We start from the raw sequence: 26,825 nt of genomic DNA on the forward strand, positions 1-26,825 counted from the left end.
GCGTTCTCGATGGCCTGAGGTATAAAAGCAAAGTGAACCTGATGGTGGGTGTGTAAAAGCACCAGTTAGATGATGTAAAGCCACACAATATCAAGGGTAATCAGAAGATCCTGGTCACCCTTTGTGTGAAGATATAGGTTTTTAGCACTTTTTTTCCTTCTCTGGAACAATGTGTACCACTTTAACCCAAGGTTCCTAGTGGACCAGCACAGAAAAAAGTGACCATTTTGTAGTAAGCCTTACCACAAAATGGCTGTGCGCAACTTATTAACCCTTTGAAACCCAACCACGTCTAGTCCAGAACCCCCCCAGAAACTTTGATCATACCCATGCACCATCAACAGAGTGGTACTGAACATGCACATGGGAGCACCGAAGCCCCTCTGAGGACTTCAATGAGCACCCCAGCTGCTGTCAGCACGTGTAGTACTACTGCCTGTCTGTCATAGCACGTAGGAGTGCAGGAGCAGCTGCAGCAGCAAGGAGACAACCGCGGTGCAGTCGCCTGGAAGGAGTCGTGCTACCGCCCCGCCGGGCTCCGGCGGTAACAGCCATAGAACATGGAGGGGGCGGGCTCTGTCGGGTTCTCCGCACCTTGTCGTTGGTTGTAATCAGAAGGTTGTGTAACGTACGCACAATTTCGGGCACATTGTTTCATTGTCACGCTGCCCCCCGTACGGGGATTTTCGGGTTGAAATATGAATATGGGTATCGGTATTGGCCATGAGAAGCAGGAAATTATCAGTATAGATTGAAATTTTTTATATCGTGCATCACTAATATTATATCTCCGTTGAGCTGATTGCATCTCCCCGTTTGCTTTTTAGTCTGCTGTCCTCCGTCCAGGCTGGCTAAAAGTAGAGCATCTTATAAAAACACAAGACAAGAGCAACACACAGACCCCAGGTGGACATCCTAGTTTCACATTAAAAACAATATGAAATGATCCAAAAATGTGCACATCGGTGCATATTATCAGCAAGAACAACAAGTGTTTACAAGGTGACTGTACTACTGTAAGTCGTTTACAGTATGCACATGGTGCTGGCTTGTGGCAGTTTTAATTGGTTTAAAGGATGCACAGTAAGCTTGAAAACAAGTGAACAAAGTTTTAACAGATTTCTCACATGATCTCAGTGACATTATGTTGCATCTCTGTTATCAATTCTCCAGTCCACAGTCCTATGGAAATGTCACGATGATGTCATTTACAGTGATTTACCACTTTTGACAAACAGGTCTGCATTCCAGTTAGTCCAATAGATAGAGATAGATATGCTGGAATAAAGTACCTCAGTCAGACAATGACTTTTGTGTCATTCATTCATATTATTATTATTATTCGATAACTGGAGTTGTAGATAGTTGTGGTGTTTTGCTGGGCTCAATAAATGTTTCTATTCTTCCCTATGTTTGTAAATGACGTGAGGAAAATATTGCATGAAATCTTCAGGAAGCGACAGACAAATGAGGAAAGCTGCTCCAATATTATCTTTGGTTTATTACAGACTGAGAACAAAATGAGGTTAAGAAGACGAACAAGTAATATGTGAGAACGGCATCACAAAGAATACCACTGAAATCACAAGTGTTTCAAGCTGGAAGGTCAGAGGCGTCTTACACATGAAGTGATTCAGTCTGACAAAGAGAGAAAGAAATGTAACATAGTTATACAGATCCCGCCCTGCACCTGGTATGACCAGAGAGAATGACAACTCTGCCCAATAAAATGTTGTTTACAGCTGGCCCTTGTAATGGGCAAAATCCAAAAACAATATAGTTAAGAGTTTGTAATGTGTGGTGACAACATTTAGCCATTACCCTAATAAACACCCCTCAATAAAATCAGTCCGAGTCAGCATCACTGCAGACTACATCCTCATTTATAAACATATTTAATACTGACAGAGTATTGACAAAATCAAACATTTATTATATTTGTATATAGTTTGTTTGTAGATATACCATGTTTTGGATTACACTGTAGATTTTTAGCTGTGCAGTGGGCTTTTTGGTTGGAGTTGTTAAGTGGTAATAGAAAAACATTCAGTATAATTTCAGCTTTTCTAAATGATGAAATTAAAACAGCCACCTGATTTAAAAACAAAACAATAAAATGCAGTGAAAGATAAGATACCCTGTTGTAGGGGTGAGACTTTGTCCTTTGTTGTGCATTACATAGTGTGTTACAGTCATATCACAATCACTAAGACAGTTGTGATGTACACTATGTGCAAAATGTGGATTTTGGTATTTGTTATAATACTCACAATTTAGCAGTAGTAATAGTGTGGTCTTATTTGCCTGACTTTGGCTGATGGTAGGCAAGATGTTACATTGGCTATGTTCTGTGTGTATTGTGTCTACTTAGAAAGTTGTTTGCTTTTTTTTTCTACTTGCACTACCATTGCACATGTACACACTCAGTTAAGTCTTCACTACAGTTTGATAGATGTAACACAACGTGGTGTACTTGCTGTAGCTGTTTGAGAGATCCCCCATGGCACTCATGTCAGTTATATTGTTTTTGTTGTGGGTCATAGCTCATTTGACACCACTGATACTGAGATTTGGTTGGTGGGCTGATAAATCAGGACTGTCAGTATTGTTATTTCTCTTTTGAGTATGCAGTGTTTTATGTTACCATAGTCATCAACGTGAATCTGTGAATTCTTTCATACACTGTAGGCCTTTGGTCACAGGGCAATATGGTTTTGTTCACATGCTGTATTAATGGATTTGCATGACTTTGATTCATCCTTCCCCAGTTGTACGTACTCTGCAGCCAGTCCCCGAGCAGGTCTCACTTACCCAGTAGCATTCGAACAATGAAGGTACATGCCATGGTATAACAGAAACGAGCAAGGGCATAAAGAAGAGCACAGTATTCTTCTGTATCCACCTGGGAAATTGTGAGAGATGTGCCTATTTGTTGTGTAGTACACCATTTAAACATAGTTGCTCACATCAGAAATGCTGTAATTTGGCAAATCAACGCAGGAGTACGTTACTTTTTCATGAAAAAATCCCTACCGTCACAGCCCTAATTTTTCTGTAATTTCCAGCCTGGCAACAGCTGCTAGAAGCTAGTGTTGCATCTTGGTAGAGTCTTTTGACCTGTGTCATATGCCACTGTGTGTTGTTAGTACGAAGTTCCCTCCTTGTTTCTGTCCCTTCACAGCATCTTAGCTAGGAGTGTAACTGTGTCTATGGAAACGAGAAATTTTGTACTAAAAAGACTAACTTTGAAAGATACCCTCATGATTTGTGTGATTCAGACTGTCATCATCCCCACACAGGAAACACCTGTTGCTCTCAGGTCTCTGGTTTTGATGTGACTCACCTTCCTGACCTGATCTGTAAGGGTTTCATGTTGGACTGCCACCATCCTAAGTTGCTAAGGACAAAAAGGGATGATTCCATTTTGCATTTGTCTATTGTTTTCAGAATATTTCTCACCTATTGGATTGTTGTTCAGTCTCAAGGACTGTATGCTTATTAGTGCAATATTTTAAAATCTCTTGTTTTGGAAGAGTAGTTTGATAAGCTGTGCAGAGTGCCTGCTCATTTTTAAGTAAAAATGCTTCTGATTGAAAAATATTTAATGGTTTCAATGCATTTCTTGGAGTGGACTGAGCTAGATGAATGTATACCTTTTCTATAAAGTCTGTGTAAAGGCAATTCTGAGATGTCTTTCAAAATGCATTAAATATGTTGGAAAATAGTTGCTAAAAACAACTATGCATGACTGTTTTTCACCAGCCCCCCTAGCAGAGAGATAGACATTAATTCATCTTGCTCAGAGAGTTTCAAAGTTAGTCATGTCATTTTCTGAACTCTGTCAGATGAGTTCACAAAATGACATGACTAACTTTGGAACTCGCCTCAAAGTTGCCGCTTGGGATGCCCCCACAGTCCTGGAGCTGCTGCTCATTTGTACCCAATTTTGACACCTAATTTCATAAACTTGTCAGCTAGGTTGCCCTATATTTCTACTGCTAGCAGACACCTGTAAGATACTACATTTTGAGTTGTATTCAATAAATGCACTCTGCTAGAAAAAAAACAGTACAATGCACACAAGTGCTGTTGTGGTTTATGGTCCAGCACCATTCCCAGTTCAAAATTTGCCCAAGCCCCATCTTTCTTCGCTCATTTTATTCCCGTATTGTTAGTAATAACATATAAAATGCCCCCCCAATTTTTTTTTTTGGCTTTTGGTCCATGCACATGTAATCAGAATGTTTGAGGTTGGGTAGGCCAATATCAGCCGACTGATATATTGGACTCTAGTAGACACACACGAATCACTTCTGTATAGCATGACTATCATACTAAGAACAACTATGCATTGCTACCCATAAACGAGAAGAAGCCACCAATCTGTCAATCCTTTTTATGTTGTGGGCTTGTGTGTTTACACCAATGGCTACAGTCCGTTTCTGTGTGATTAGTGGAGGATGCACAACCATCAGAGCCAATTTTCTCTGATGCGTTTAAAAAGTCCTATCAGTGTTGATTAATTGGCCCTCTTTTTGTGAAGCATAGCACTTGAAGACTTACAATCAGACAATACGACACAATACAGGCATTTTTCTGCTTTACAGGCATTTCTTTGTGTTTGTTTTATTATGTAAATACTAAAATGCCCCAAGGAGCCCTCACACTGATTAACCTGTAGGATTAGTTCTGTCAGTATCGACAACCTCACTCTTTGACCATTTCATTGATGTTTTTAAAAATATCTGTGCTGGCTTGATCACATCTTCAAGCTCACCTCAAGTCTATTGATGAGGCAGTGCAGCTACAAGCAATGGTAACATGACAATAAATTACTACGGTTTCCTAAAAAATACTCCACCCAACATAGTAATGGTAAAACTGCATTTCACAAACCAGCTCTGTTGGGACTTTGACAAGCATTGATTTGCATACTGAAGGAGTTTGGTAGTACTTTGGCAGGTGGCTTGGTGTGCCTGTTATCTATGAGCTTCAATGGAATGACCAGCTTCAGAGCCAACCATTTTGATGTTGGATGGAGTAATTAATTGGATGGTTGGAGAATAATTTGATCCTGTAGACCAGGTGAGTATTTTTTGGCTTATGGCTGGGGCTTGGCAAGCTAATATACCATTCACTTGTCACACTCAGGACACATTGGGCCTCTTCCACTGGTGTGATGTGCCCTTTTTTGGTTATAGATATTCCCTGAGTTGATTTGTGGGCATGTGTGTTTACACAAATTGCCATTCTATTGATGTTTTCAGAAAAAAATCATGCTGGCTAGAACTCATGTTCAAGCTCATCTCAGGTCTATTGATGCAGTAAGTGCAGTTAGAAGCAACGGCAATTGTATAAATGACACCTAGATTATTTACTACAGTTTATTAAAAATATACTACACAACTTGGTAATAAAAGTACATTTTCCAAACCAGCTCTGTTGCCACATTGACAAGTAGTGGCTTCTGTTGTTTTTCTTGTTGTTGCTGGTAATTTAATGAGAAATGTTGGTTAGATCCCTTGCGCAGTTCCAGTGGCATGCACACCTGTGATCAGTACTAGCAGTGAATTGGTTCATTCATCTAGGGTTGCACCGATTCCTCAAGTAACTCGATTACAAAAAATGGTTGAGCAATTTCCTCTGCCTCGAAGCCCGTTTAATTAAATTTAAAGCTCAAATTTCGCACAGTTTCTTTTTAATGTGACACAACGTGCCTACGTTGCAGGTTATGCGTTTCCTGCAGAGCGGAAGTAGCCGGAAGCGGAGTTTTAGTAACGTGAAAATTAGCAAATGCAGCAAAGCGAAAGTGATAAGAGGAAGAGACAGAAGATGTCGAAGGTGTGGGATCATTTTAAATGAAAAATTAAGGACATCAACGTGGTGTGTGTACATTGCAAGATGGAGCTGGCGTACCATAACAGCACGAATTTTAATGCTGCAGCACCTCAAAAGAAAACACCCATTTGACGACTTGAGCGGACGACCCGAGACAAGGTAAATTCAACATAAAACCCTTGATGCAATAAACCTTAACGTTACTAGCTTTGCGTTAGTCCAAGGGACATTGTTGTTATTAGTTAGGACTAACATTAAGCAGTGTGGAAAATAGTGGAAAGTAACTAATTTTAGGTATGTTTACTTCACTTGAGTATTTCCAATTTTTAATTAACCTTACTATATGTCTGTTAATTTTAGTTTGCAGTATATTGGGTCCGTAAGGCTTATTGTAGAATTAAGGCATTTAGCCTTTAAAATATCTATTAAGTAATTATTTTCACCTCTTTTTCAGTAACCATCACAGCCTCTTATGGACAAGTTTCTTCAAAAAGCACCAGCCTGAATCCCTGCACAAGCAGCTGTACTGACAGACTACAGACAGATATGCTGGTCACAGACATGCGGCCGCTGAGCATGGTGGAGGATGGCGGCTTTAAGGCAATGATTTCCACTTTCCATCCCAATTATGAACTTCACAAAGCAGCTGGACAAAAAGTATGAAGACATCAAAGAAGAGATTAAGGAAAGCCCTGCAAGAGACTGACAATGTGGCACTCTCAACTGATATCTTTGCAACAGAGGCTTATATGGGAGTGACGTGCCACTATCTGAAGAATTTGAAAATGGTGTCCCACTGCCTGTCAACGAGGCCCCTGGAAGAGGGACACACAGCTGCAAATATTGCGGAATGGATTGCCGTCATCCATGACAATGGTGCTAATGTTGTAGCAGCAGTGAAGATTTTGCATGAAAAGCATGGGTGGGCATTGGTGAAGTGTGCAGGACACACCTTCAATTTGGTTGCGCAAAACTCTCTGAAAAGCCAACAGGCTATCTCCAAGTGCTGCTGAAAGAAGTCTTGTTGAACACTTTAAGAAGAGTGAACTGGCATGCACAAAGTTGAGGGTCAAGCAGAAGCAAATGGGTACCAAGGAGAACATGCTGGTGCAAGATGTCTACACATGCTGGAACAGCACCGATGCTATGTTGTCCAGGCTGCAAAAACAGAGATGGCCAGTGACTGCTGCACTGTCTGACCCAGCAGTGACCCAGAGAGGGAAACGCTACCTGGATCTCAAGACTGACCAGTGGAGCCTGATTGAGGAGATGAACCAGGTCCTTGAGCCCTTTAACTCAGCCCATTGTATATGAGTGGACAACAATATGTCACACTGTCTGCACTTCCACATATTGTGCACAAAATTAAAAATAAAACTACGGAATCCAGATCTTGAGTCGCCACCTGTGAAGTCATTCCAGGCTCATCCGACAGAACAGGTTACAGAAAGATGGAAAGACTGAGTTCAAACCTGAATCTCCAAATATCACCTTGCTGTTCTTGCCTGCTCACCAAGCATTCAGTGTCAAAAGCACAGTACAAACCAGAGCAAGTGAGGCCCACTGCAAGTGGAAATGGAGCATCCAGCACAGCAGAGGACTCGCCACCAGCAGCACATGTGGCAAGATGACCACATCGTTACTTGACTTGAGAACAAGATGAGGAGCAGCTGTCAAATGAAGTGGTACAGGAGGAGGTTAGTACAAATAATGTTTTATTTTGTTTTTCTTTAAGAATTTTCTTTCATAATTTAAAGTGTATTACTGAAACAGAAAATACAAATTAAAAAATATAAATAAGCAAAACACATTTTTGATAGTTTTTTCTTTGTTGTCGAACTATACCACAGGTCTTGATGAATTTTGGAGAACTGCCCCTCCCCAAGAAGAATAATCCGCTGACATGATTGAAAGCAAATTAACCATGCTATCCAACACTGGCGAAGCTGGCAAAGTCCCTGCTGTGTATTCCAACCATATCCACACCATCAGAGTGTTTTCAGCAGCACATAACATTGCTTCAAGGAAGAGGGCAAGCCTTAGCCCTAAGCATGTACACTGTGCCACTTTTATTGTGGCCTGCCTAAGGCACACCTGTGCAATATTCATGCTGTCTAATCAGCATCTTGATATGCCACACCTGTGAGGAGGGATGGATTATCTCGGCAAAGGAGAGGTGCTCACTATCACAGATTTACACAGGGTTGTTAACAATATTTAGGTAATGATCTTTGAGTTCAGCTAATGAACTGCAACCATGTGCTCCTAATGGCTTGCAAGTGATAAGTGACAAGTTTGAAAAAATAAATGGGAAACAATTTTTATTTAATTTTGTGTCTCAGGAAATGTTAAGCTTGAAGTAATTTTATTTATTTTTATTGGAAATTTTGACTGAAACGGTTTACTACTTTGCATAATATGTAAATAAATGTCATTTTTTTCTTAAAGGAAACAAATTGGTTGTTGTTGTTGTTGTTATTATTAAGTGATCTGTCTTGTTTTCGTGTGTGTGTATATCTAATCGGGCTTTAATTAAGCAAATGTATGTTTTATCCAAATATTCAATAGAATAGGCTACTCGGTTACAAAAATATTCGATAGCTGCAACCCTACATTCATCCACTTCACATCCTAAATTTTATTACATTTAACCCTTTGAATGTTGTTTGGCCTAGTGTGAAGAAATAATTGAGGAACTTGTTTGAAAGAGAGCTAACCATGATGGTTTTGAAGGGCGCCAGCAAGGATGAAGGGTATCAGGTTTACACATATCACTTATAATTGAATGTGCACACAGTAGGCTATCAACTTTTGCAATATATTTACTGAAGCAGGAACTGGCATTGGCGTGTCCAACTTTATGTGCCAAATACAGCCCAATTTGATGTAGAGTGGGCTAGACTACCAAAATCATTGCATAATAACGTATAGCAACACCTCTACTTTTTCCCCTTTCTTTTGGTGTAAAGTGAGACATTCAGAAAACAACCTATACTAGACTAGACCTACTGATGCCAGAACATTAACAGTTATAATGATGATTGCTTTTCTTTCTCTCGTACAGGCAGCCAGGAATGATGGATTTCGAGATTTAGATGCCAGCAGACACAAGGTACAAAGGGTTTTTATTATTGGCTAAGTTTGTTATTGTGCTCCCTCCTTTTGACTTTAAAGGAAATAACCTTTGTGAAAATATCTTAAGGATTCCACTCAAAATCTAAGATTAACTGAAACAGTTCCCAAAAAGGTTTTATGACATAGTTGTTTGGAAGAACAGCATTGGCATCCAAGAGGGAAAAACATAAGTAAACAATCTGTTAATCAGAATCAGCTATAGTGGATACAGAAATAAAGAATTTGACTCCATGATTTTATTACTTGTTACACACAGTCCTAAAACCAATTTAATGTAAGATAGATGATAGACATACAGCTTAAAGTGAGGGCAATAACTGAACATTTTATTGCATTTTTTTTAATTTACATTTTTATTATGTTTTATGTTGTTTATATTATGTTTGCGCCTACCTGTCATGTTGGGGAAGATACTGAACCACAAATTGCTCTTGAAGGCTGTGCCATTAGTGTGTGACTGTGTATGAATGGTTGGCTCCCAAAAAGTGATGGGCACTTGGCACCTTGCATGGCAACCAATGCTATCAGTGTGTGCATGTGTGAATAGGTGAATAAGATATGTAATGTAAAAGTGCTTTGATTGGTCGGAAGACTAGAAAGGGACCATATAGTACTATAGTAAAATAGAACAATCCATTTACCATTACTTCACCCAGTCCCACTGCAGTCCCAACTCATCTTAATTGGGTTTAGATTGGCTGAGTGGTGACTGTGGAGGCCAGGTAATCTGATTTAGTACTCCCTCATTTTCCTTATCGGTCAAATAGCCATTATAGCCTAGTTGTTGAAATACAAATTATGTTCCCACTAAGTGCAAAGCAGATGGGAAGGCATGTGGTAGCAAAATGCGGTTGTAGCCATACTGATTAAGTGTGCCTTGAATTGTAAATAAATGACCAACATTATCACCAGCAAAGCACCCCACATCATGACACCTCCTCCATGCTACACTGTGGGAACCACACATGCAGATACCATTTGATCACTTTTTCTGTATTGCACAAAGACACTGTGGGTGGAACCAAGAATCTAAAATTTGGATTCATCATGCCAAAGTACAGATTTCTATTGGTCTAATGTAGGGCTGTGCAATGAATCGAATTTTGATCACGATTTCGATTTTGTTGTCAAACGGATCTCAAAAATCATAATCGAGTTTGAACAATTTATTTTCCACTTTTCATTACACAATTTCTGAGAGACGCGCATGCGCAATACATTCCATTTCTCGCGGCCCGGCTGACTAACAGGATAGCCCATACTCCCTCCCGCAGCTGAAGAGTGAGGAGGTGTGTCGTTTGGTGTTCAAAAACAGTGAGTGAGATTGAAAGCGAATGAGAAGAATCCGACAAGAAGCAGCAGCACATAATGTGCAAGATTTGCTACAAGGTAATAGCTGCTCCTCTTGGTAACACTACAAATTTATTCAACCATCTCAAACAAAAGCACAAAAGTCACTCACGACAAATTAATAAAGAAACAAAAAGACAAAGCCACAACCAGCAAGACGTCAACGCAAACTCAGTCATCGATCACAGACACATTGTTTAATGCGACTCCTTATCCGACAAGTTCGGAGAGGCACAAGACATTAGCCTACGTTTACACATAGCTGGGTATGTTGAGAAACGAATATTCCCCCCCCCCTCTGTTTTTCAAAGTAACATCGTGCACATAGCATCGTTTTCAAAAAAGTTTTCGTTTACATCAACCCGCATAAATACGCCATCAAGTGCCATCATAACTAAACAAAGCCTATGGGCGGCTTGCTTCCATGATCATCGTCATAGCAAAAGGTAAACATTGGTCGCACTTTTGGCACATCAGCTGCCTAAAACTCGATTCGTTTTCAGAGGCGAATTCACCGTTTGCGTGTAACCTTTTGTGTGGCGTGTCCTCAAGAGAGACAGTTTTTGTGTATGTTGTATTTCTTTGACCTGACCTTTCTTACTTGGCTCTAATTTTGGAAGGTACCTGCTTGTTCTGGTAAACACTGCTCAAGTAGTCTGATGAACTTTGGAATTGAAACCCACCATCGCTAAAGAAAGAGGGCAATGGACACATGGCTTCCCCTCCACAAAATGCTGAAGCTTATTCAAGTTACGGTTGCAGTGGTAGGATGATAAGCAAAGTAGCCCGCTCCTCAAAGCCTCCCATAGCGCCTCGTGTCAGGGATGAGTTGCAGGCTAGTTGGCCTACTCTGCGNTACATCAACCCGCATAAATACGCCATCAAGTGCCATCATAACTAAACCAAGCCTATGGGCGGCTTGCTTCCATGATCGTCATAGCAAAAGGTAAACATTGGTCGCACTTTTGGCACATCAGCTGCCTAAAACTCGATTCGTTTTCAGAGGCGAATTCACCGTTTGCATGTAACCTTTTGTGTGGCGTGTCCTCAAGAGAGACAGTTTTTGTGTATGTTGTATTTCTTTGACCTGACCTTTCTTACTTGGCTCTAATTTTGGAAGGTACCTGCTTGTTCTGGTAAACACTGCTCAAGTAGTCTGATGAACTTTGGAATTGAAACCCACCATCGCTAAAGAAAGAGGGCAATGGACACATGGCTTCCCCTCCACAAAATGCTGAAGCTTATTCAAGTTAAGGTTGCAGTGGTAGGATGATAAGCAAAGTAGCCCGCTCCTCAAAGCCTCCCATAGCGCCTCGTGTCAGGGATGAGTTGCAGGCTAGTTGGCCTACTCTGCGCCGTTCACTGGACAGCTTGGCTGTCCTCGAAGGTCGCTCTGTCCCTCACTCCTCCTTGAGTACTCTTGCAGGTAGGTGACTCTGCTTTCCCCGCTGGTCACCGACCAGGAGTCAAATACTACACTAGCCACGTCAGTTCACGGCAGCTATCCTCTCATTGATCTTGGCACGTGGTATGGTTGCTAGTATAATTTTTAGTGTACAGTAAGCCCCAAGGGTCTGTTTAATTTTACTTTGGCTAGAGTAACCGGTTAGAACCTTTAAGAATGTTGAACACACTCTACCTGATAATTATTGCCTGCAGAGATGACACAAATCCAATGTCCACAATTTACTCTTTAACTGCAGTTGATATATTTATTGTAAAATTAAGCAAGGGCAGCATACACCTTAATTTGATTCGAAATTGACTATTCATGTCCACTAATAAAAATTAACCATATATCTGATATTGAAAATTGTTAGATTAGATTAGATAATACTTTATTTATCCCACAACGGGGAAATTCACTTGTTTACAGCAGCGAAAAATAGAATCAAGGAGGGAAAACACAAGTGTACATTTACAAAAAGTACTAAAGTAGAATGTGCAGATTTACAAAACAAGTACTTAGGTAGAACATAAACTTAAAAAAACAACAACAAAAAACAAAAACAACAAAAAAATAGCAATGGACAAAAAATAGCAATGGTTGACATGAACAAGAGACTACAACATGATCAGGTGCAGGTGTTGTAAAGTCTCACAGCAGCAGGGACGAAGGACCTGCGGAACCTCTCCTTCTTACACCGTGGGTGTAGCAGTCTGCTGCTGAAGGATCTGCTCAGAGACCCCACAGTGTCATGTAGGGGTTGAGAGGGGTTGTCCATGATGGATGTCAGCTTAGCTAACATCCTCCTCTCACCCACTTCCTCTATGGAGTCCAGAGGACAATCCAGGACAGAGCTCGCTCTTCTAAAAAGTCTATTGAGTCTGCTCCTGTCCCTGTCCGTGCTGCCCCCTCTCCAGCAGACCACAGCATAAAAGATGGCTGAGGCCACCACAGTCATAAAAAGTCCTGAGGAGAGCCCTGCATACTCCAAAGGACCTCAGCCTCCTCAGCAGGTGGAGACGACTCTGGCCCTTCTTGTAGAGAGCATGGGTGTTGTCAGTCCAGTCCAGTTTATTGTTGAGGTGAACACCCAGGAATCTGTAGCTCTGCACCACCTCTATGTCCGATCCCTTGATGTTCACCGGTGTGAAGTGGGATGCTTTCCTCTGAAAGTTTATGATCATCTCCTTTGTCTTGCTGGTGTTGAGCTGAAGCTGGTTTAGCTCACTCCATCTGACAAAGTCCCTGATGATGGTCCTGTATTCCAGATCGTCCCCCTCTGAAACACATCCAACGACGGCTGTGATCGGAGAACTTCTGGATGTGGCAGTGGGCGGTGTTGTGGGTGAAGTCCGAGGTGTAGAGGGTGAAGAGGAAGGGGGAGAGCACCGTACCCTGAGGGGCACCCGTGCTGCAGAGCACCACGTCAGACACACAGTGCTGGAGCTTCACAAACTGTGGTCTGTTGGTGAGGTAGTCTGTTGTCCACGCATCCAGGTCCACTCCCACACTTTCCATCTTCACCCTGAGCAGTGAAGGCTGGATGGTGTTAAAAGCACTGGAGAAGTCAAAAAACATGACCCTCACAGCGCTCCTGCTGTCCTCCAGGTGGAGCAGCGATCTGTGCAGCAGGTATAGTACTGCGTCATCCACCCCGATCCCAGGCTGGTAAGCAAACTGCAGGGGGTCCAGCTGTGCGCCCACCAGCTGGTTTAGGTTTTAAGTATCTCAGGATGATCCTCTCCATAGTCTTCATCAGGTGAGAAGTCAGGGCAACAGACCTGAAATGGTTAGGCTCCTTGGGGCGCTGCGTCTTTGGTACCGGGACCACACAGGAGGTCTTCCACAGGGCTGGGACCTTCTCCAGGCTCAGGCTCAGGTTGAATAAGTGCCTGACGACACCACAGAGCTGGTTAGCACAGTCCTTAAGGAGCCTGGGGCTGATGCTGTCCGGGCCTGGGGCCTTCCTTGCCTTGATCTTTTTTAGTTGACTCCTCACCTGATCATCTGTTATGGAGAGGTGGGTGGAGGGTGACTGGGGTGGGGGTGTGGGGTTAGGTGTTGAAGGTGTTGAAGGTGTCAGGCTGAGGAGTGGAGGGGGAGCTGGCCAGGGGAGGTGTGAATAGGGGTCAGGGGGAGTGAGAGAGGGAGGGGGGGCAGAATCAAATCTGTTGAAGAACAGATTCAGTTCATCTGCCCAGTCCTTGTCCCCGCTTACTGGGTTCCTCCCCACTCCTTTTCCATGGCCTGCGATGGTCTGCAGTCCTCTCCAGACGTCCCTGGCGTTGTTCTGCTCCATCCGCTTCTCCAGTTTCCTTCTGTAGCTGTCCTTCCCCTTCCTGATCCTCAGCTGGAGTTCCCTCTGGACTCTCCGCAGCTCCTCTTTGTCCCCCGATCTGAAGACCCTCTTCTTCTCATTCAGCAGGGCCTTAATCTCGGAGGTCACCCAGGGTTTGTTGTTGGCAAAACACCGTACCAACTTGGAGGGCACAGTGTTCTCCACACAGAAGTTAATATAATCCGTGATGCAGTCAGTCATGCTGTCAATGTCACTGCCGTGGGGGCTGCAGAGTGCTTCCCAGTCTGTTGTCTCGAAGCAGTCTCTGAGCCTGGCACTGGTCTCCTCAGACCACTGCTTCACACGCCTCTTCACAGGTGGTTGTTTATTCACCACAGGGGTGTAGTCTGTGATGAGGTGAACAAGGTTGTGATCAGAGCGACCCAGCGGGGGGAGGGGGGATGAGGTGTATGCATCCTTGATGTTTGCATACAGTAAGTCCAACGTTTTATTGTCTCTGGTGTGGCAGTTCACGTACTGGGTGAAGGTGGGGAGAGCAGAGGACAGAGAGGCATGATTGAAGTCACCGGAGATGAGCAGGAGGGATTGGGGGTGCTGGTTTAGGAGCTGCGAGACGACAGTGTGGATCTGGTCTGTAGCTGCAGCAGCGACCGCCGAGAGGGGGATGTACACAGTCACGGCAATAACCTGTGAAAACTCCCTCGGGAGGTAGTATGGCCGCATGCTGACCGCTAACAGCTCCAGGTCTCTGGTGCAGAGTTGCTCCTTCACCCTGATGTGTCCCGGGTGGCACCATCTATCGTTCACAAACACAGCGATCCCCCCTCCCTTCTTCTTACAGCTCTCTGGTGCTTTCCGGTCCGCCCGGACGAGCTGGAATCCGTCCAGGTTAATGTGTCATCCACGTCTCTGTGAAGCACATGAGGCTGCATTCCCGGTACTCCCTCTGCAGCTGGGTCAGCGCCGTTAGCTCTTCCATCTTGTTAGGGAGAGATCTTACGTTCCCCATGATGACAGACGGTAAACATGGCTTATACCGTCTTTTTTGCTCCCTGCGCTTCACTCCCGCTCTGCATCCTCTTCTCTTCCTCCGTAACTCTCTGGGGATCTCCAGCCGCTCCGCGCAGAGAAGGGGTGTGTGTCGCAGGCCTAACAGCTGATCCCGGGTGTAAACGATGGAGCCGTAGTTGAATGGGGAGCCGTGGTTCAATGTATTTCCCACAGCCACACCAAAAAGTGCCGAAAACAGCAAGGAGCAGACCACGAATGTCACAATGTGAACATCCATAGCTGCCCACTTGCTTAAAGTGTCGATGAGGTAAAAAAAAAAAAAAAAGAAATACACTAAAAAACGCTAGAAAAACACTAAAAAGACGTAGAAAGTTCGGAGCTGCTGTAACAAGCAGCCACTCACTCCGGCGCTCAGTATCCAGATAAAAGCCTCCAGATTCAAAACCTGATAAAAAGCACACCTACTGTAGTGCATAAGTGACGAAAAGCGCTAAGTTGTATGTTGTATAAATAACCATCTCCTCCGGTCCATCCAGATGTATCCTGTCTGTGCCATACAACTTCCCCTTTTTGCTCCTGTCCCTTTGGTCAAGTTGCAATGTTTTGCCCATTCACTGAGTTCCTTACTCAATATTTCAACATGATTTACTTTTGACCTTATTTTGACCGTAGTTTGTAACTTGCTTTCATGCATTCATAATCATTATCAGTCAAATAATCAGTTATAATCATGTAATCATGTTTCCATCATTTGCTACATTTATCGCAACATCTCATTTCTTAATACAGAATCTACTTCAATCATTAAACAGCTTTGACTAGTATAATTTCTGTGCATTGCCTCATTTAGACGGAGAGCCCTGTTCTTATTTTTTAACTGTTACTGACGATGGAAAGTCCCGTTTTCCACTTCAGGGCCTGATTGAGAGTCTCATTTATGCTGGTTTTAGCGGATCAGGGATCTCAACTCTTCTGACATTAGTTACCACTATCCCTAGCCAATTCCTCCAGCTCTTCTTGGGGATCCCAAGCTTTTCAGGATTCTGGATCTGCTGCAGGGTCTCCTACCACCATTAATGAGATAAGAGAGATGGGTTCAGACCAAAATCAGTCCTGCATTGAACCCTCTGGAGACTGGAGGTTGCAGAGATGTTGTTTTGAACATGGCCTAGACCTTTTTGTGTCTGTTGACACTGCCTCCAAAAATGGTATTGGAAGTACATCAAACTTACTGCCCTATTGTGTCCCCAGTTACGGTCAGCAGTTCTACTCATTCTCCCCTCCTAAGTTATCTGGGCATGGCCAGAATCATTTTGAGGCCTACAAAAAATATTTTTCAATGGCCCACCAAACATGTCCAAGTCCACAGGCCAGGCACAGGCACTGATGTCTTTCTGGTCTTAATTAAGTAAGAGGCCATATCCACATTGGAATGCTATGAAAAGTGTTTCCCAGAAGGTGAGAATTGAAGAAAAATGGCCCTCTGCATGATATACCTGCTTCACCCACACAATACAATTGAGTTTGCCAGTTCTGTCTGGTAGTCCTTCTTGTCACCTGTCTCTAACTTACCACCATGATGATAAGTTGACAGCTCTTCTCCACTCATCAGTGAAGAGGTTCAAAGACACATTGCCCACAGTTGGGGAAACAGTGCACACAGAAGTTTTATAAGCTGCAGCCTTCATTGACAAACTGATTTATACTTACTGCTGAACTGACAATTTTACTGCTCTCCCTTTGCTCTGTTAATTCCCCATCACACTGCATCTCTCTTTGTCACTCGCAACACACAGACAAAAAGGAGCTATGCTACTCTTATAACAAAGGACATGACGGGATGGTGTTCTTAAAGCATCTTCATCAATTGACCATGGCATAGTTTTGCAGGCTGCCATTTCCTAAAATGAGACAAATTGTTGTGGCTATTTATGGCTTGCCTAATAAAATATATTTTTAGATTTTTGCAGGACGTCTTTTTTCATGCAGCCAGTCCGTGTCTGCAGTGTTTTCACGTCAACTTTTATTATCTGCTCAGCTTGCCTGGAACCTCAAAAGATGTGATATTAAAAAGTAGCAGCATTGATATTGGGAACCAAGAAGTTGTACTATGTGGTGGAAATTAAGCTTATCTGGCTAACAGGGCTTCGCCTTCATGGAGTTTTTGAGAGGAGTCCTGAAGAAAGGCCCCCTCCAAGACCCCACTCAGAGACTCCACGAAGGCCAGGTCCTGAAAGCTTCTGTGTAGTGCATGGGCACAGACAGTTAAAGTCTGTCATAGAGTGAAATACAATCACAAAAATCAAACCCTATCATTATTCTGGTCTTCACACAGCTCCACTCAGCCAGAACTTGTGATTATCTGTACACCTGTCCAACTCATCCTGGGCAACCCTGAAAAAGGAAAGAGTCAAGTACAGCAAGTTATCACTTGATCTGTTAAATGTAAAGAATGGTGAAAAATAGCCATCAAATCCTCACTTCTGACAGGCAGAAACCATAAAAAGTATTATATATTGGGTGATAATTACTTAAACAACCAATTTTGTCAGCCCCTGCCTTCAACTGAGCAAACATGGTATTGCTCTACCTTTTACACTTGTTCTATCAAAAATCAGTTTCTGTAGCTGGGTGTCAATGCACCAAGCCTTCTGCTGTAACCTTCTGCTGTGAAACTCATCTTATAAAATCAATATAATAACATTATTTTCTTTTTCTAGGTTTCTATTCAGATCCAACCCTCATCTGGATAGTCCTAGAATGTCCAGGAAAAGGTCAGAAATTTCCTGTCAGTTATGTTGTGTAAAAGCTCTACATAATAACAATCGTGGTTTCTTTCTAAATAATTCTTTGTATTTTCAGGATTGGGTAAAAACCCTTACTTCCAGTCCTCGCAGAGAATGGCTGAGTGGGATTCATACTTCCATAACCTTCCACCACTGTCATCAGATCCAAGCACTTTGAGAAGGACATCAGAGTCAGAGGAAAGTATTTCCCAGCAAATAGAGAACTTTATTGGACATCATGACTTCCCTGGCACAGTGGCTTCACATGAAGCCCTTGCAACAAACTCAAAGTTTAACAAAAACCTTTACTCAAATCACAATGTTGAAAATTCCAGCTCAGACTGTCAAAGATCCTACAAGGAAACATTATGGCAAGGTGATGGAGAACAAATGGAGGAAGATTTCTTGCCAAGATGCGGAAATGGTGATATAGATTTTGCCACAGATGGACTATCGACATCAGAATCTTTTCCTCCATCTTTTGCAGCAGATTTACAAGGAGTTAAGCAAGGCTGTGAAATGCCATCTACATCACTTCTTGAGAACTACTCAGATGTCAGTAGCTGCTCAGATGCAGATGTAGGTGAAGCAAAGTCCTCTTGTAGATTCATGGCAAGTAATTCAGTCCCAAAACCTAAAACTGATGTTACTTTAAAACAAAGCTCATCGGATAGGCTCACTTGTACTGGAAAAACAACTCTTACAACTGAGAATCCATGCCCTAATATGTCAGAGACTAATGTTATCTTGCCAAGTCCATCCAATGTGAAGGCAGTAGAAAACATAGTTGAATGTGCACAAGGCAAGACAGAAAATCCAGAAAACCCTGTCAGATGTTACACAGGACACACTCAGTCTCTTACTGCCAGCATGGTGACAACTACTGGTAGTGAAACTGCTGTGGATAGAAATTCTGATGGTTGTCAAGATCGGAAACAAAAGGACAATGTGGGGAGTGATGGAATAGAGATTTACCCAGATGGCAATGATAAGGAGCAGATCACTGCAACTGCTGCGAATATCATGACTACAATTGACAATGAGCAAGATAACTTGGATAAAAAAGTACTAAGAAAGGAAATTAAGAAGTCATCTGGGCAAAAGGAGGGATTTGAAAATCCCAACTCCACAGACGGACAAGATATGAAAGAGGACGAGAAGGGCAAAAGTCAGGTCTTAGAAGGGGAAAGAAAAGAATTGGGTTCAGTAGAAAATGAGAATTTCGATAAGCAGAAATCCCAAAATCCCAACTCCACTCATGGTCAACATGAATATTTGGAAACTGTCTATCCGGAGAAAAAAATTCAGTCAAATACCTCTCAATCTTTACCAAGTATCAAGATGTCCGATTGTGAAGATGCTACACATGAACTAAAGGAATGCACAAGTACCTTGAAAAGCAACAGTCACGATGTTAGGAGTGATGGTCTTTTCAGTGAAGACAGTGATAAAAACGAACAAAGTGTTGCAAGTCATTCAGAACCATCTTTGGGGCCAAATGGCTTAAACACAGATGCAAATCTGTGCCGGGAAAAAAAATTGACTAGTTCACCAGAGAAGAAAACCACAACCTCTCCTACAGATCGAGATTGTAGTGGCCCTGTTGTCACAAGTGACAAAGAACAGGAAGGGACCTTTTCAGCAGAGAAGACAAATACCACTTCTCCAGATCCAAGTTGTAATGGTCCTCAAGTCACAGACACAGACATAAATCCCTATCTAGAAAAGGAAATGACAAGTCCACCAGAAAAGAAAACCACAATCGCTCCTACAGATCCAGATTATAGTGGCCCTGTTATGACTCGTGACCATGAAGAGCAAGAATGCACAAGTACATTAGAGAAGAAGAATGTCACTACTTCTCCAGATCTAAGTTGTAATGGTTCTAGTGTTACTAGTGAAAGCCTTTCTCTTGATACTTGTCACAAGAACAAGCAAGATATTGCTAGCCACACAAATTCTGGATTACAGCCAGATGGCTCCTACAGAGACCTAAATTCCTGTCTAGAAAAGGAAAGGAAAAGTCCAGTGGAGAATACAAAGACAACCGCTACTCCAGATCAGCAACAATCCCTACATCAAAGTTCAGTGGCCCTAGAACCAGAAAGCCTTGGTGGAGATGTTGAAAATACAAGAGAGTCATTTGAAGAGCTGGAAACATCTACAGAGGAACCAACAGACCATGGCATACTGTATGGTGAACCCCTGTCAACAGAGGACTCTTCATGTGACACTTACGAAACAAAAGTTGACACAAGTCAATGTAAAGACACTTCTTTGGCTGTACGTGACTATAACAGCATGAATCATTTAGAAAGACAGGCCCCTCAACTAAAATCCTCTATACAAATGAGAAAACATTTGCAGCCAGTAGTGATAGTGGAAACCTTAGAGCCAATAAATGAATTGACTAACTCCTATCATTGTGCAGGTTGCCAACATACAACCAACAATGTAGATCATCTAATTGAGCATCATCATTGTTGCCATTCAATGTGCAATTTCCAGTTTTGCAAGACTTGTAATCTCTACCTGATGAGTAATGATCAAACTGAAAAACATTTCTGTGGTGTAACTAAAAAAAGGCCTCGGCTCCCTTCTGAGTCCAGTCTACCAAAAAAAAGACACTATGGCCGCCATCACTGCACTAGGTGTGGACTCATATTTTCAAAAATACTTCATTATGTAAAGCATATGCGGACTCACACTGGCAAAACACCCTTCAAGTGTGTTGATTGTGGGTTGTATTTTGCACAGCCTGCTTCCTTACAAAGACACAAGCGTGTACCTGGCAGATGCAAGAAGGCAAACCTTCCTCTCTCAAATTCTGATGCTGTTATCAGTAAAACTAAAACATCAACACAAAAGGACTTGGCACCGAATGAACCATATGCAAATCTGCCTGATTGTTACGTAAAGCTAGTTGACATCTGCAAAACAAATCTGTGGAGTGTATTCGGTAAAACCTTCACAACTGCAGAGAGACCTAAAAAGGTACAAAAGGAAGAGACTTTGGTCTCCCTAAATTCGTGCACCACAAAACTGAGTGGTGAAAAAAGAAAAGAAGAGAATGAGACCACACGAAAATATCAATGTCCTCTTTGTCCACGGCTTTTCAAGTACTCCTACAACAGGGCCCGACATTTGCGTGACTGTATCAAGGTTGCAATACGTGGGGGCAAGGAGAAAATTTCTGGTAAATATCGGTGTCCCTTGTGTCGTGGTAGCTTCACTTCAACTTCCAGCCGATATAGACATATTAAAACATCTTGTTTCAGAGAATGCATTAATCGGCTTGCAAAAGAAAAATCAAGGGAAAGCATTGATCAGAAAAAAACAAAGGAAATTGAACAGAAATGTAAATCAACAGAAAATGAACAGAAAACATTTTCAAAGGAATTTGAGCAGAAAAAACAAGCACCCCCTGCTCTAACAGCCCCCAAACCTGTACCACGTTACAAATGCAATCATTGTCCAGCAGTTTTTTGTCATGCTTCTGGAAAGTACAGACATATGAAAAAACACGAGCTGTTTAAACTCACTGGCAAAATTATCAGGTACAGGAATTCAGCTTTCTCTACAACATCTAAACCAGTAACTTTGAGTGGTGAAAAGACAGAAGACAGTAAGGAAAACTTGGAATCAACTGAAGAAAATGTCAGTCTTGCCCTAAGCTGTCACTTTTGTGGAAAAGGTTTCAGTAAATCACAGTCACTGAAGAAACATGAGCGCAAACACAGAGGTGAAAGACCATACCGCTGTCTGGAATGTGGAAAAAGTTTCAAGAAACGTGCCTATCTGATTGGTCATAAAATCGTTCACCAGAGAAGGATACAGTGCACTGTCTGTAAGAAGATTCTTCCAACTGTTGGAGAACTGATTCAGCACAGAAGTTCACACCTTAAAAAGGGAATGCTTCAATGCCCAGACTGCCATCAGCAGTTCCAGTATCCTGCACATCTCCTCAGGCATCTAGTCAGACATAAAAATAGAAAAAACAAGGCAACTCGGCTTGAAGAGAAACCACAATTAAAACCAGAACAGTCCTTTGAGTCTGTGAAAGAGCAGAATGAGCCAAAGCAGGTAAAGTGTTCCTTGTGCAAAGAGGTGTTTAATGATGCCCAAGTACTAAGAAAGCATTGTCTTACACATATATCTGGGTCCTCATCAAACCAGTGTCCATTTTGCAAAGTAAATTTCTCTAATCGCCGCTATTTGCTGCGCCATATGATCAAACATACTGGAGACAAACCCTTTTCCTGCGCCAACTGTGGAAAACAGTTTTACCGGAACTTGTACCTTAAACTTCACAGTCAGAAGTGTTTGCCTGCTCAAACCAGAGATCCTGTTACATTTGAGTTTGACATTAAGACAAAGGGGCCACATCATTGTTCCTATTGTCCACGGGTGTTTTCTAAGAAAATTCGCCTGATAAGTCATCTTCGTGGCCACAAGATAGGCTCTCTGCTTCTGTGCTCAAGATGTGGGCAGTACTTTGGACATAGAAAGTTGAAGCAACATCAGAATAAGAATTGCTTAGGGGAAAAGCACAACACTGGCTTATCTCCTAATAGTAATATCAGTAAAAGTACTACTCAGACAAGCCAGAAAGTACAAGAAATTGCTTCACAGTCCAATGCAACAAAGCTGCTTCAGTTTAAGTGCCCTCACTGTACAAAGAGGTTCAGATTCAGATCAATACTCTTGAGACATCTTGTTTCACATACTGGGGTCCAACCCTATGCATGTGAACACTGTGGCCACCGATTTGGAACTCAATCTATGTGTTTGCAGCATGAAGCTTTCTGTGATGGTGTTTACAGAGAAGAGCAGTCAAAAAGCAAAAGTGGTATGCCTGCTCTCAGAGAGTCAGGAAAAAAGCCACAAACAGAAGGTGAAGCTGAGTACAAGTGCAAATTCTGCACCAAAACCTTCATGAAATCTCGAAGCCTTAGACGTCACATTTTGACACATAATGAAGTGAAGCCTTATCGCTGCAAAGCCTGTGACAGCTGCTTTTCAAGGTACGATCATCTGAAAGTACATCAGACTCGTTGTAAAGGGAAAAGATCACGATTGGAAGTCTGTATTCCCAAAATTAGTTTAGATGATGTTGGCAAAGGTTGGAAAAACAGGTTTGGCATTGAGTCAAGTAAGCAACCCACATATGAATGCAAAGTCTGTTCAAGGAGCTTCCCAACTCAGTCTAAACTTTCCCGACATAACACTATGTTCCATACTATAAAACTATTCAAGTGTGCAGGCTGCGGCTCCGGATTCTCTCATGAAAAATCTCTGAAAAAGCATAGGCAGGTGAAAAAATGCAGGAAGGTCTCAAAAGAAACAAATGCTTCTCTAACACAGGGAACTGATTCACTAACAGAAAATGTGACAGAACCTGTGAGAAATCGAGCTCTTCAGAGGATCCAGCCTCATTTTAACAAAAAGTACAAATTCATATGTAGTTATTGCCCCCGTACGTTTGGAAACAGTTGGCAATTAGGCGTGCACACCCGCCTGCACACAGGAGAGAGGCCATTTTCCTGTGATTTCTGTGGTCAGAGTTTTATTAGGAAGGACTATGTGCAGCGTCATTACCCGAAATGCACCAAGAAAAAACAGCAAACAAGTCGAGTGCTCTGTGACCGATGTGGAGGATTTTTTCCGCAAGGCAAGCTTGAAAATCACAAAAAAAGTTGCATTTCCACACCAAGCTCAAAGTCAACAAATTGCCAAAGCCAACAGACAGACAGACAACAGACCTCTCAGAACTCACCAAAAGGCTTTTCATGTGCATACTGTAGTTCCCGTTTTTTGCTATTTTCACAGCTCCAAGAGCATTTTTTAAATGCACACAGGATGGAAACAGAAGTTCCACTAGTATCTACTGCTCCCCTTCAGGATCATCTGTCAAATATACCAAACATCAAAGAAGAACCTTTGGATGAGAGTTGTGATGATCGGGTTAGTGATGGTGCTGCTTTAATCCATAAACTAGATACAGCTCTTGATAGGGAGGTCCCCAAACCATTTTCCTGCCCAGAGTGTAATACGTCCTTTGTAAGTAAAGCTGGACTAATTGGTCATCTGCGTGTACACACATTGCAGCAGCCATTTAACTGTAAAACATGCAAGAGGGGCTTCTGGAATAAAAGTCTTCTCCGTAATCATTACAGGAAATGTAGATTTGGACACATTTCAAGGAAGAACACAACCCAACAATTGGAAGCCCCTCTTAGCGCAGAGATTGATTTTGCTCTGAATGACTCTGTTCTAGTATTTGAAGAAGGCTCCAAAACAACTGGCACTGGGGTTTTGCAGACCAACTTCTCCTGCAAAGATGACTTTATGGATGATTCCTCACAAACTTCAGAAGGGAATGAGATGCAAAGCAGTTCAAGTAAAGAGAAAAAAGCTGTGCAGTACCAATGTTCAGAATGTGATCAGAGCTTCACAGATGGCTTAATGCTCATTAGTCACCTTGAAGATCATGGAAGACAAGAACAAGAGAAAAAACGAAATACATGTACCAAGTGTGGGCGAGTGTGCATGAGTCCAGGAAATCTTGAAAAACACATGAAGTGGCATGGAATTGAAAAGACACACTCTTGTCCTGACTGCAACAGCATGTTTTACAACACAGCTGAACTTGAAGTCCACAGAACATGCCATGAATCAAATAGACCTCATGCTTGTAAACTGTGTAATCAAAGGTTTTGGACAAGACAGACTTTATGTAATCATTACAGTGAAGACCATCCAGATGATGTATATAATTGCCGTTTCTGTAACAAGACCTATGCAGTCAAAAAATCACTGACAAGACACTATAAGAAATGGCATCAAAACGAGCTTAAGGATGAAGTGAGCACTGTTCAGAAAAAGAACCACACTGAACAACAATCCAGTAGTCAAGTCAGTACAGCTGATCAAAGTGATGAGGATGAAGATAGCTGCAGTAAAGACAGTGACTCAGATTCTGCACCATACTTCCCATGCCATGTGTGTGGCAAGACATTCCCAACATCAGAAAGTCTTGAGGATCACCAGCGATGTCACCTGGGTGAAAAACCACATGAATGTGCAGAATGTGGTAGATGTTTTTACCAGGCATCCCAGTTGCAGCAGCATCAGCGAATGCACAAGTCTGAATTTCAGTGTCAGGCATGTGGCAGGGGTTTTGTCTCTCTCTTTGCACTGCGTAAACATAAGCATACTCATGGCAAGAGCCGCCCATACCGTTGTTCCAAATGTCACTTCAGTTTCACCGGACCCACACAGTTAGCAGAACACATGTCCACCCATCGTGAAGAGAACTTCCCATGTGACATATGCAATCGTGTGTTTCGCTCCAAGAGTAGCAGAGCCGAGCATCGGATAAGCCACTCCAAGTCAGGTGACCGCCTTCCACCATCAGTTTCAAAGGAAGAACCTAAAATGTCAGAAAGGTCATCAGTATTAAACAAAGAACTTAAATATCGCTGTGGTGTTTGCAGTGAGCGTTTCAGAGACCCAGAACAGCTCTCAGAGCATGGTTGCATGGCTGCAAAAGAGCGACCATACTCATGTTCAGACTGCGATAAACATTTTTTGCATGCATCTCATCTGAAAAAGCACAGGACTACCCATCAGAAACTATGGACTAAAAGGGAATATCCATGTAATCAATGCAACAATAGTTTTTCCTCTTCTCAGCACTTCCTCAGCCATCTTAAGAACCATCTTCATACTGCAGCAAAAATTAAATGTGAGGCTGAAGTTGGAGGTCTTTCTCACAGTTTCATCTGTCCAGTTTGCCAGGAGTGTTTTGTTAGTGCAACTGAGTTGATTGTTCATTTTTCTACGCATCCTGAAGGTATATTTGAATGCAAATTTTGTGAAATGAAATTTTCCTCTGGGGACAAGCTTAAAGAACATGAGCGCCACCATCTGACAACAACTTCTGAATTTGAATGCACAAAGTGTGGCCAGAGCTTTTTGGGAAGCGTTGCTTACTGCGAGCACCGTTGTTCCCATCAACTGCATGCAGTAAAGTGTGAACCCTCAAATCCGTTACCTAAGGCGTCCCTTAAAAATCAAACACCAGGAGAGGAGGAGGAGATTGATGTTACAGGAGAAGACTTGTACAATTGCCCTATTTGCTCAATGCAGTTCTTCTCAAAAAGTGGTCTCTTGGAGCATCAAAATAAACAGCACCAAACAGAGAAGCCATTCAGATGTGAGTTCTGTGGAAAAGTATTTGCCTTGAGGCGATACCTTAAAGAACACGAGCGAAGGCATCGTCTAAAATCTGCTGCTCAGGTCGTATCACAATCAGCAGCTAACGAGTTCAAATGTACCCAGTGCCCCAGTGCATTCAGTACAGCACAGGATCTGTCTTTGCATATGAGATTGCATGCTGAAAAAGAAGGTGGAAAGTACCGCTGTGATATGTGCTATAAGTCATTCAAACAGTTGTCTCTACTTAAGCAGCATCAAGAAAGTCATGTCGGCCAAGTTGTGTATGAATGCACCGAATGTGACAAGGCCTTTGCTTTTCCTCACCTACTGGAGGAACATCAACAGACTCATGCTGGGTCCTCTAAGTAATGTAATACCATCTACCTTATCTTCCTTTTGAATAACTTTTAATAACTTGAAATCCCTTTCATGCCTTAAATCTGACTCTTTACCTCCAATTGTAATCCCAAATTGAATCCAATTTGTATTTTTGGCCCTCACATTATTACAAAGGTCTTGATTTATGTCAGTATGAGAGGGCATCCTTGTTCTGAGTTTCTTTTTAGATTGGATATATTTGTAGTTCTAATAATGGAATTTGTATAGCATAAATTAGCTGCATAATTTCTTGACAGTGTTTGTAAATCTATGACAGATGTGTAAAGCTGTGTAATATTCTGAATGATGAACACAAATGCATGATATGATGTTCATAAAATGTCTTGGTTAAAGCTGATTT

At 42.2% G+C, this 26,825-nt stretch overlaps 1 protein-coding gene across 2 annotated transcripts in view; it reads left to right on the top strand.

The window, feature by feature from the left end:
- znf1035 (zinc finger protein 1035) overlaps positions 1-26,819 on the top strand; it is a 28,278-nt gene extending 1,459 nt beyond the window's left edge. The window contains exons 2-4 of one of the 2 annotated variants that reach the window (XM_019276072.2): positions 8,903-8,950; positions 17,801-17,854; positions 17,943-26,819. In XM_019276072.2, the coding sequence (XP_019131617.2) occupies positions 17,981-26,455 (8,475 nt within the window). In that variant the 5' untranslated portion in view covers positions 8,903-8,950; positions 17,801-17,854; positions 17,943-17,980 and the 3' untranslated portion in view covers positions 26,456-26,819. The remainder of the gene's footprint in view (positions 1-8,902; positions 8,951-17,800; positions 17,855-17,942) is intronic. The other variant, XM_019276073.2, reaches the window with a different exon arrangement.
- Positions 26,820-26,825: the final 6 nt, after the last annotated feature.

Source organism: Larimichthys crocea, chromosome XIII (assembly GCF_000972845.2).
Source record: "Larimichthys crocea isolate SSNF chromosome XIII, L_crocea_2.0, whole genome shotgun sequence".
NCBI classification, from domain to species: Eukaryota; Metazoa; Chordata; class Actinopteri; family Sciaenidae; genus Larimichthys; species Larimichthys crocea.